General features: G+C 32.4%; 1 protein-coding gene across 1 annotated transcript in view; it reads right to left on the bottom strand.

Moving 5' to 3' along the window:
• Nucleotides 1-1,811: 1,811 nt before the first annotated feature.
• LOC124973932 (putative ankyrin repeat domain-containing protein 19) overlaps nt 1,812-12,214 on the bottom strand; it is a 25,470-nt gene continuing 15,067 nt past the window's right edge. Inside the window, exons 3-5 of the mRNA XM_047537564.1 lie at nt 11,100-11,206; nt 9,822-9,959; nt 1,812-2,376 (exon numbers count right to left, since the gene is read on the bottom strand). Of these exons, the coding sequence (XP_047393520.1) occupies nt 2,289-2,376; nt 9,822-9,959; nt 11,100-11,206 (333 nt within the window). The 3' untranslated portion in view covers nt 1,812-2,288. The remainder of the gene's footprint in view (nt 2,377-9,821; nt 9,960-11,099; nt 11,207-12,214) is intronic.

The following is a 12,214-nucleotide window of genomic DNA, read 5'->3' as shown; positions in this document are numbered from 1 at the left end:
CACATGTGAGAATACCACTGTGACTTTGACCTTTATGTATATCCATAAAGCACAAATTAAGACAACTATAAACAAACAGAAGAATGATCTGTGGATTAGAGAAAGGTAATATCAGTTGGGAGGATGGAAGGGAATGGGAAAGTATTGGGTACTTAATTGGAGAAAGTGTTATTCCATGCTTTATAATTATGTCAAAATTAACCCTGATCTTATGTGCAACAATAATGAACTAGGAAAAAGAATTAAACCACAATAAAAATCTACAAAAACTGTATGAACACTTGGAGAATGAACAATACATCTGCATGTTCAATGGATCACTGATGAAGTTGGGGTAAATTTTTAAAAACATCAGAACCAAATGAGAATAGAGATATAGCATCCCAGAATCTATGGGATACAATAAAAACAGTTCTTTTTTTCCAGTGTTTTATTTTCTTTTATTGAAGCTTATTTATACATAATAGTGAGATTCTTTATGACATATACATAAATTTGCATAGTAGTCCCTTTCTTTTCCCTTCCCATCTCTCTCCCCTGATCTAGCAAAAGCAGTTGTAAGAGGGAACTTCATAAAATGACTCTCTACATTTAAAAATCTGAGATTTCAAATAAAAAACCTAATGTTGCAACCCAAGGTTTTAGAAAAATAACAATAAATCAATTTGAACAAGGACAATGAAAGAAATTCTACTTATCAGAGTTTAAACTATAAAATAGAAAATAAAGGAAAACTACAAATTAATAAAGAAACAGAGTTTATTTTTAAAAAGGGAATCAAAATTGACAAACTCCTAACCAAGGTAATGAAAGGAAAGAGAAAGAAGAAACAAATAAATAAACCTAGAAACCAAGAGAGAAATATTAAAACAGACATCACTGAAATCCAGAACACTACTAGGAATCATCTGGAAAAACTTAGCGTTCAATAAACAGGAATATCTAGAAAAACATTATGAAGACTGACATGGTAAAAAAATGGAAAGCCTAGAATATGTGTATGAAGCAGTACATATGAATCTAAACAACTCAAAATATAAATCAAAGGAATGCAAAATTCCAACCTAATAACAGGCAATTATATTGAAGTAGTAATAAAAAGCCTCCAGGACTAGAGGTGAACACAGGGTTGAATTTTATCAGATATTCAAAGAACAGATACCAGTGCCCCATGATTATATGTAGGAGAGAAGGAAAGACACTTCCAAAGTAATTCTACAAAGTCAGTATTACCTGATTGAAAAGGAAAATAAGGACACAACAAGGAAAGAAAACTACAGGCCAATATCCTTGAGGGTTGTAGTCTAAAAATCTTTATGAAATATTTGCAAAATATATTCAACATCACATTAAAAACAACAAACACTGCCAGACAAAGTGGTGTATTTTTGCATTCCCAGAAATTCAGGAGGTTGTGTCAGGTGATTTGTAGTTTCAGTCAATTTAGAGACCTGGACTCAAAGTGAACAACAAAAGAGTCTGGAGGTGTGGCCAGTTGTAGAGTACACCTTGGTTAAGTCTCTGGAGTCACACACACACACACACACACACACACACACACACACGCACTATACACCATGAGCTAGTTGGTTTTATTCAAGGAATGCAAGAATGGGTTAATATATGAAAACTAACAAAACAAATACACCAGATAAAGAATCAAGGGCAAAATCATAAGTTAATTTCAATAGCTGCAGGAAAAGTTTTGACAATATTCAATGGCCCTTCATTACAAAGCCCTGAGGAACTAGAAAGAGGAGGAACTTACTATAACATACCAAAGACCAAGTATAACTTTCCCTTCATAAATGAATTCTTCCTATTTATATTAACCTAGCCATATTTTTGGCTTGCATTCTGATTCTTTTGTTATATGATGACTTACCACAGAATTGACTACTCCCACCATATTCTACAAATGTTGATTCTATACATAAACCACAACTGTTGCAATCCTTGTTATTAGAACCCTGAGGCCTTAGACTTATATCTAGGTTGTTTTGCATTATTATGTGCATATGAGAGATGATATGTAAAAAAATTTGAGAAAAATCTTTTTAATTTTACCTTTTGGTCAACTATTATGAAGAGAAAACCTGGATTGTTCTTTATGCTGCAGTGTTCTACAAGAGTGGTTTCAACCACCTTTTTCTTTTTATGATCAGCATTACAGTTGTCAGGTAATGTTCTGACTTCTGGTTCCATAGTGTCAGTGTTTGCTTCTATAATAATAAAAACAAAGTAGAGAGTATATGAAAAAGCTCCATAATTTCAAATCAATGAGCAGTTCAGCAAAAGGCATCCTTCAAATATTTTGCCCTCTTTCCTTGATTCATTAGAAGCTTGATGTGATTCTCCTTCTTCTTCGGGGACATTCTAAGAAGGAAAAAATACTTAGGTGTAAATGCACCAAATATGAAAAATTATCCTAATAGTTTTCTTTATAGCAGGATATTGGAGAAAGATAACACATTTATGAGGCATTCCAATATAAAATCTAACTTCACTTCTTCAACTTACTAATTCTTCTCATGGGGGTAAGAATGATTAGAGATAAGAGAGATCTGAAATGTTACTCCCCTTACCTCCAAGATAATTGCACAAATACTGACATTCATAAAACTATTTTATCAATCCAAATTACCTAGGATAAATTACAGTCATGTAGTTTAGAGTGCTTTTAAGAAAGTTAAAATTTTTAATGTGATATTTTTAATAAGTTTTTGTGACCTATATTGGCACAAATTATCTCATGAGGTGAAAGCATGAGACCTGAGCTTTAAGAGTACCTTATAAATAAAATTGGTTGGAATCACAAATAGTATAAATTCTGTTCATCCTGTGTGTCAAATAGCTAAAAATAAATGAATGGAAACCACACACAGTTATTAAAAGAAAAGATTTACTAAATATCCAAAGAATGGTGACAGAGATGGCTCAAAAAACAGACATTGGAGAGATAGTTTCTGCAAGGGAATACTGAGTCTTGGAGTAAATCATTTTAAAAAATAAGCAAATCTTCATCTTAAGTCCAAATATATGCTTCATGATTAGAGGATGCTTGGAGGGTATTCTTATTCCTACTTTCATATTTATGACATTTCTCTAACTTGTTTGCTTCTTTTTATGGCATCAATTCATGGTAACTTACCTGATTTTATATATACCAGACATCAAAAGTGAATACAAACTTAAAGCATAATGTTTTTAAAATTCAATAGAGTTAACTGATAGTGATTTCATGCATGTTATTTAAAACACTTCATTATATAGCAATTTTTTCTACAAATTTATTCATGTTCAAAAATTAAGTTTTTTACATTTGAAAACATATTGTAGCTGCTACAGAAAATATGCAAATATATTTATTAACTTTGAAAAGCTCATTAAAAATTGAAAGCTATAAAGTGAATAGTTACATAACTAAGCAAATAACTTTTTTAACATTTGGGATCTTAGAATGTGACATAAGGGCTTGGATACTTTTAGGCACTATGATACAAATAATTATGAAACTAACATCATCATATGGTTATTCAGAGTCTCTACTTCTAGAATGGGTTATTAGTTTGCACAAGATATCTATTTTCAATTAAAGGAAGAGGTTTAAATATACTAAATGGAAAGAGCCAGAAAGCATGGTGAAATCCCTTTTAAATGCAAATATCTAATAATTTTATTAATTTTCATACTTTATTTATTTACATAGTTTTATGTGATGGTGAAAATTGAACCCAGTGCCTCACACAGACTAGGCAAGTGCTGTCCACTGAGCTACAACTGCAGCCCCTAATCCATAAATTAATATACATATTCTAAATTTCTGTTTCCCTAATTTCTAACATTATTTTACTGTAAAAATGGAGCTAAGAATAGAAATAATGAAAAAGTTCACCTAGAAATGTATGGTAGTAAAATATAAAGGGTCCAATAAAAAAACACTGCAAGCAATGTGCTTTACTTATTTCAAATTAAAGGCATGAGGAAAATTCCATGATTCTACAAAAAAAATAACTAGCATGAATGCTAAAAATCATGTAAGTATGACTTAAGTTTCACACCAATATAAACCTAACAAAAAATCCTTGACCATATTTCCTATTTCTTCTGCATTGAGAAATTTATTCCTAATTGAGTTTTACTGTCATATGTATTTTCAAGCCCAATGTCCAATCCCCTACACTAAACTACTCAATGGAACACTGGCATTTATACATGTTAAACAATATCAACATAATTCTCTTAAAATGTTTTTGTTTTTCCCGAGTGACTTTCCAAAAATATATCAGGGAAACCATTGCTAAGTTTCAAGTATTAACACCTCAAAACTCAATATTAACAGGAAGAAAATTAATTACACAGAAGATCACTTTCCCTTTAAGTGAGATTGGTAGTAGAGCTCATTCAATGTAAGACACCATCAGAATCAGTTTCAGTGGGACGACCTTACAGCAAAAATGCATAATAAAGTGGGTAGGTAGGTTTTTCTCAATTAAACTCTGGTGAAAATTTGAATTCACCTACATGAAATTCTATTTTTTGACTGATTTGATTAAAATATAAGCTGTTTTATAAAACTCTGCCTCAACTTTTTCAAACTGTGAAATAGTCAATGAACATACCCATTTTGTTGGTGGATCTTTATTTATCTATGTTTGGTGCTGAGAACCTATATCAGTGCCTCACATGTCAGGCAAGTGCTCTACACTGAGCCACAACCGAGCCCCTCAATGAACACACTTTTTAATTCCATTTCAGACTGACAGTCACTATATTGGCAGAACTTGAGAATAGTTTATTCTCAGAAACTGCCTGTCTTGAAGGCTGAACTTGAAATACCATTAATAGCTCTCATAATATTTTCTTTTTACCTGAAGTGGAACAGACCTTTGATAACCCAAGACAAGGTAGAAACATGCAGGTTGCCCTCTCTCTTGGTTATCCATGGATCAAAGACTAAGTAAGCTGGCTTGAAAATTGTGGTACTGGTTCTTCAACATGGATATCACCTACAGAAAATACCCCATTTTGCAGGGTGTGGTGATGCATGCCTGTAATCCCAGCAAGCTGGGAAGTTGAAGCAGGAGAATTTTAAGTTCAAAGCCAGTCTCAGCAAACTAGTGAGGCCCTCTACAACTTTATAACACCCTGTTCCAAAACAGAACATAAAACAAAAGGGTTTGGGATAAGTCTCAGTGCTTAAACATCCATGGGTTTAGTTCCCAGTATAAAAAAAGAAAGGAAAAACAAAAACAAAAATAATTCAGCACAAACAAGGTCCTAAGCAAGTCAGGGAGACCCTGTCTGTAAATAAAATATAAAATAAGACTGGGGATGCAGCTCAGTTGGTAAGTACACCTGAGTTCAATCCCCAGAACCCATCAAAATAGATAAATAAATAAATAAACCTATTGCTTCCCTTTACCCACAAACAGTATACCAAGATTCATAAAAACTTTAAAAAAATTTAAACACTGAATGTTCAAGAATATGTTGTTATTGGGAATACTATTGTCAGGCACATTGAAATATTATACATTATAAAATACCTTTTTAACTGTGTAGGTCTCACTTTATTCAGATCCACATGAACTAGCAAGCACTTAGGTTTACAGGCAATCAGATACTCAAGTAGAAAGATTGCTACAAAAGTAGAATACTGGTAATTGTGCCTGTGTTTCCCTAAATATTATTGAAATATCATTCTTCCTCTGGGATCCAACTTCCCAGTCTCTCATTTTCAGGACTCAGTGGCACACTCCATCTTTTAAGAATCTACATCCTGTGAAGATGCAGAATCCTGACACAAGGTTACACTCAAAGGACCAAGAGTCAGAGCTCTTTGTTTTTGTTTCTGATTCTTGAAAATAAGCTAATGGGGTCTCAATCACAGGTCTTAGCATAAATGCATTACCAACTACTTAAGTGAAGCTCTTTAATGACTTGCCAATCAGTTATCTCCATGATCTACCATGATCTACCACACATATATATGGGAAGAACATCAGTGAGTTGGGAAAAGTGGAGGACAAAGGACACCTGCTAGAGGCCATAGATCCATGTATTCAACAGATTCTACTCACCAGTGTTTTAGTCTCTAAGCCACTTTCACATCTCTGTAAACTCTGGAAACTTTCCCAGTGGCTCAAATTATTTTAATATCTTTCAACAGAACCTTGAATTTTGTCACTTATTCCAATTAAACAAAGAAGAGTATAATGGGACTATCAGAATTTCCTTCAAATTCTATTTTAATATGCCTTTGTAGAGAGCATCCCATACTCTATGTCCTGAATATCTATTTTGTTGTTAATCAAACTAGTCATAAACCCCAAGGTTTTGATCTATTTTATAGAACCCTTTCTACCCACTGTAGTGATGTTCCTCCTCAGTCTTGCCATTCCTTTGGTTAGTTTCACTCTGATACTCTACCACTGGCCTCACTTGGTAATCCCATTCTTACCCACTTCAATTGCTTTCCACAGTCACTCTTAACCCGTTATGTCTGTTGTAAACACATTCACTACACAGTGATAATCAGGAAAAGAACTGAGTTTAGAATTGAGGAGCCTTAGTTCAAGTCTCTTTGCTACCCCTTTCAATACTCAGAAAAGTCCCTTTAATATCTGTAAGTTCAGGTTCACCATCATGACCATCATTTGGCCAGCATGTCAAACACATATTGAAAGATGAGTGAGCGCATTGATTAGCTGCTAAATTTTTTTAAAATTCTGAAATTTACTGAGCTTATGATTCAGTCAATAGAAAAAAAGAATATTCAATTGAGAGAATAAAAAAAGAAACAGCAAGAGAGCACAACAGAAAGTAAAAATAAAAATTCAAGAAAAATTTTAATCATAGAAAAAGAAAAAAATAGTATAAAGGAAAAATTTCTTCATAAAACTAAATATGAACAGTAACCTGAAGGGAAATGTAACTCTTGATTCATAAAACAGCTTTACAAAAACAGAACTACATGGGGGCAGGGTATTGAAGAAAACCAAACTGGAAAATCACGAAGTAGAGATATCTCTGTACAGAGGGTTAATATATCTAATATAACATAGTCTACACAAAGGTATTCTTAAATTCAAGTAAAATAATTCCTCTACAGAACCAGCCTTATCTTGTTTATGAAGAAAACATGTGACCACAGCTCTGTGAGATTTTTCCTAAAACTCTATAAGCAGGATGCTCATATAAATAATGAACAGAATTAACATACAACTGATTTTGACTTTCTGAATTGATGATATATACCTGCATCTTGATTCTAGTTTTGCACTGCCATTGACCTATACAGTGGAGGAATACAATGGAGTTGTTAGTCAGGCAAGCTTACAGTCTAACCACAGGCCTGGCACTTATTAATTATGGGAACATGGGACAAAGAGTCAACTTCTATAAATGATAGTTGCTTAATTAGTAAATAACAGGTTATAATAGCACAGGCACTTTCAAAGTCACCATGATGACTTTAATAAACAAGTGTTAGGAACAATTGTCTATCCTAGACTGGAACACTCAAAAAACCTTTATTCCTTTTATCTACATTCTCTAATCAGTTAGCATAGTATCTTTTAAAATATATAAAATCCTACATGTTTAAAGGGTCATCTGTAGAATTTTCATCCACTATTAAAGAGAATGAAATGTTTATTTAATCAACAATAGAAAATATTGTATATTGTATTAAATGTGTATAACTGTGATTCTTTGTTGCAGAGTATTTCTCTGGGTCCCTACATGAAGACTTTTCTATAATAGTTACTAATTATATTTCTGATAGGCAGTTAATGAATTAAGAATTCCTATGTCTCATACTTTGTACTTTTCAAATGCAAGGAAGAAGCATAAGATTTATCCAAAATTTGATACCTAAAAGTAAACAGTCCCATGACTGTAATTTTAACTAAAAATTGCAAGATAGAAAGAAAACAATATTATTAGCAGATTCAGGAGCGTAAAGAAAGTATCAAATAGCATAATTTTTCTGGACTAATTGCAGTAGGAACAATTATCAGAGAATATTTTCTTGTTGTTATGACAAACAACAGCTCCAGATAGAGGAAACACAACATGATAATTTGGAAATACTTCTCTTATTTATATAAAAAAATGTAAGATTTCAGGGACAAAAATTAAATTAACATAAAATTTCTTTAGGCAATATTATTTCAGATTATAAATTTACTACAATTAGTTGCATAAATAATCATGAATTCTGGACTATTAAAAAGTAATTAAGAACAGTATGAATGTAACATATATATATATTTAACTGCTCCTTTGCCATCAGAATATTCTTATTCCAACTTATTTATTTTTATACCAGGACTGAACCCAGGGGAACTGAATCACTGAAAGATATCCCAGTTCTTTTTTTAATTTTTGAAGGTAGTGTCTTGCTGAGTTACTTAGGGCCTCAATAAGTTGCTGAGGCTTTAAACTTGCAATCCTCCTGCCTCAACCTCCTGAGCTGCCAAGATTACAGGATTGCTGACACTGCACCCAGCATCCTTCTATATTTTGATATAAACCATGAACACCAAGAAACATTCACTTTCAGAAATCTTACCTGGGTTGATATTATCAGAATTTTTAGGTTCTGCTTTCATATATTAAAGAATTAATTCCCTATGACTATGTATGAAAAATTAATAAAATTTGAATTTCAATATTGATATGAAAAACAAAACCATATTCAATACATAAAATTGTTTTAGACAACATAAATATAAAATCATACTTTATAATATGCAGTTCAAATTTAACATCCCAGACATTTTGTTAACTTGACAATTATTTGTAAATTGCTCTATTTTCTTTTGTTTTTGAAATGGGATTTCACAATGATGACTAGGTGGGTCTGGAGTTCCTGAGCTCAAGCAATTCTCATGCCTCAGTCTCCCAAATAGCTGGGGTGAACACACACATGCAAATGCACCCATAAGCTTATATTAAGAAAAAAGAAAATAAGATGTAATGACCATGCATTGAGGGTAATAAAGTAAGCATATTGAATGATAATAGCTTGAACTCAGAAAATGTCATGTCCCTCTAAACAATAGCTCTTTCTTGCATGATTAATTTCTCTTAAGATTAATGACTTCTTCCAAAAATAAGGGTTGAACCCTAACTTAAAATAATGTTGTGACTTTTAAGTCTAAGTGTGTATTACCATAGATGCTCAGGGACTGGAATCAATAAGGGCATTTTGTAGTAAAAGGTAATCATCACCAGACTGCAGAGTAACACAGCAGTAACAGACTTGACAGAAACAAAAGCATTTTAAAAGTCCTCTCCCCTCTCCTTAGACTTTAAGAAAATCCTCAGGTCCTCAAGAAATTAATGGATGTTAGAAAAGCTAATTTTAAGGGGAGAGTATAAAGATTTTTCTGCTCAACTGGGCATTTCAAGATCCAAATAGCTAATTAGGAAAATCAAAGTGTGACACGGTTTATACCCATGGTCAGGAATTATACTTGGAAAGACAGAGATAAGGCTGGGAACCATGATGATAAAAGCTCTAAGACCCTAAGATACTAGTTAGTGATGTACTTCCGTGGTACAGCAATTCACTAGCATGTTTAAGGTGATGAGGGAAGAAAAGGAGAGAAGAGGGAAGAAAGGAACCTTGGAGAAAACTCACACTCATCACCATTTCTCATCTAGACTCTTGCAGGACTGCTGGCTGGTGAACACACTATTGTTTCACACATAGCTGTACCATGAAATTTCACCTCATGTAAAATGAAATAGCTGTTATTATTTTGAGCCTCCATATCAAGGTTTATTAGTATTTTAATGTAAACACTTACCCACTATGATCACTAGCAGCAGCAAAAGCTAATGCCATCTGTACAGAGTTATCTGTAGCAGAGACATCAATACCATTCTGGAGAAGCAGCTCAGCTATGTGTTCTGATTCATGTTCCAGAGCAAACACGAGGACTGTTCTACAATAACAGAGATAATTTCAACCTTAAGTATTTTAATAGAGTTATTTGAACAGCTAATTTATAATATTTTCCAATTCAACATCTTACTTTACTGATAATAATAGACATAAATACCTTGGGACAGCAAATGTTCAGTTTTGCAAATCACCTCAAAGTTGAAAAGGAAAAAAAGAAATTCCTTTTCCCAATGAGGGAGAAGTTACAACTTAAAATCCTTCAATGAACAGTAACTATGATTAAGTCATTTATCAAAAAATGGTAAAGATTTCAATGAAGAAAGCTCCATTTCTTTCCTAGTGTGATATAATGTATTGTAACTCACAGTCAGCTAAAGATCAAACAAAACAGGTTATTTCCAGGCTGCTAATAATAATAATAAAAATAAGAATAATAATAATAGAGATCAGGAAATATATTTATATATAGTCATAAGTATTGTTTTCAAGGTGATGCCCTACAAAAGCTAGGAAAGAAATCTAGTTGTGTACAAATCTAAGGCTTGTCTTTTTTTCTCTTTATTGACTGTCTAGATCTTATCTTTATTAAAAGAAACACTTATGCCATTAAAACTATTTTCTTCTCCCTGCCCCTTCCAATTAAAAACAAAAGCATCAAAATATGTTAAAAATTGACAGCTTCTGGCAATAGATATTAATAATCACTTAGGAATAATATAACATCAATGTACTATTGGAAAGCAATTTAGAACAGTCAACCAACTGACAAAATAATTTTAAATGCTTATTTACGCTGAATACATCATTTCTAAAAGAACAATATATCAGAAGTAGAAGTTAAAAATACAACAGAAAGTTTTAAATTTTCAATATTGAATCAAAATATAAAGTAAATGTCCATACTTTACAAAATTAATAGGAAAACTCTTTAGCTAACAAAATATCACATGACCACAAACCAAATAACAAACATCTGCCAATACTTTTGAATCATATTTGCACTTATTTATATTGCTCAGCTGAATAATTGATTTTCTACTCTAACTGTGGTTTCTGTTTATATATATCACTCTATTCTAAATAGTTATATTAATATTGTCCTTCCTATTGAGTTAATTATTTTTGCTTGAGTGATTTTTACTATACCACTAAGGTTTTATAAATGAATAAAGTACTGTACCTTCCCTTCAGTTCAACAGCATGTATATTTGCTTTCCTCTGAATTAAAGTCTCTACTATCAACTCTCTTTTATACTTTATGGCAAGTAAAAGTGGTGAATGGCCATTCTGGAAAACAACAAAAACAGTAAATTTGCAAAATTCCACAACTGAACTAAAACTCTTACAAAATGCTGTCTGAACATAAGAATATGATAAATAAGTAAATTAAGGGTAATTTCTTCCTTCTCATTCCACTACATTTCCATATATGCTGATCCTTCTCTTTGCAATGCTGCTCCTCTGCCTAGAGTTGCCACATAAACTCTAGTCATTTCTTGAGAACACAGACTGCATCTTTTTTCTCAATAGTCCTATACCCTAAAACATATTAGTAAAGGATTTAAGTATTTTATTTAATTAATAAGACAAACTTCTAACTCAATATCAGGACTTATCAATCTACATTCCAAAGAATATCTACTTTTCCAAAAATACCAAGCCTTATCAGAAAGGTACCTTGGTTCACTGTTAGAGAAAGTTTACAAAATGGGGCATTATGTATCCTGTATTATGGGCAAATCTTTGCCACTGCTTAACAGTTATTTCACATTGATTTTTCATAGCAAACATTTAAATATGAAGAACTAAATTTTGCAATTATAGGCTTTTCAATAACATGGATGTTTCCTCCATGTTACTCAAGTCCTCTTGATTCTCTTTCATTTATGGTGTCAGAATTCCAGATATCAGTATCAGACTCTAGCGCTCCCAATGACTCACAAAGAAATTGGGCTCTGAATTGAAAAGATAAGACTAAGTAGACTCTTGCTTTTCCTTAATTTGTTCCTGTGTTTTCTGTTATTATTAGATGGAAGATATTTACCTTATAAGTTAGAAAGCTGAATACAAAAATATATTCTCCCTGGAGAATGGGTGGAAATCGTTTCTAGCTACTCCACCAATAGGGTTAAATATCCAGCATACATAACTCAGAAAACTTCATGCATCCCAAAAATAACCTAACAAATAAATGGGTAAAAATACTGAGAAGAAATTTAGTAAAAGATGAAGCACGAATGGACAACAACCATACAAAGAATGTTCAACATCTCTAGCAATCAGGGAAATGATACA

Source organism: Sciurus carolinensis, unplaced genomic scaffold, assembly GCF_902686445.1.
Source record: "Sciurus carolinensis unplaced genomic scaffold, mSciCar1.2, whole genome shotgun sequence".
In the NCBI taxonomy this organism is placed as follows: domain Eukaryota; kingdom Metazoa; phylum Chordata; class Mammalia; order Rodentia; family Sciuridae; genus Sciurus; species Sciurus carolinensis.
This window is presented reverse-complemented; position numbering and strand designations above follow the sequence as displayed.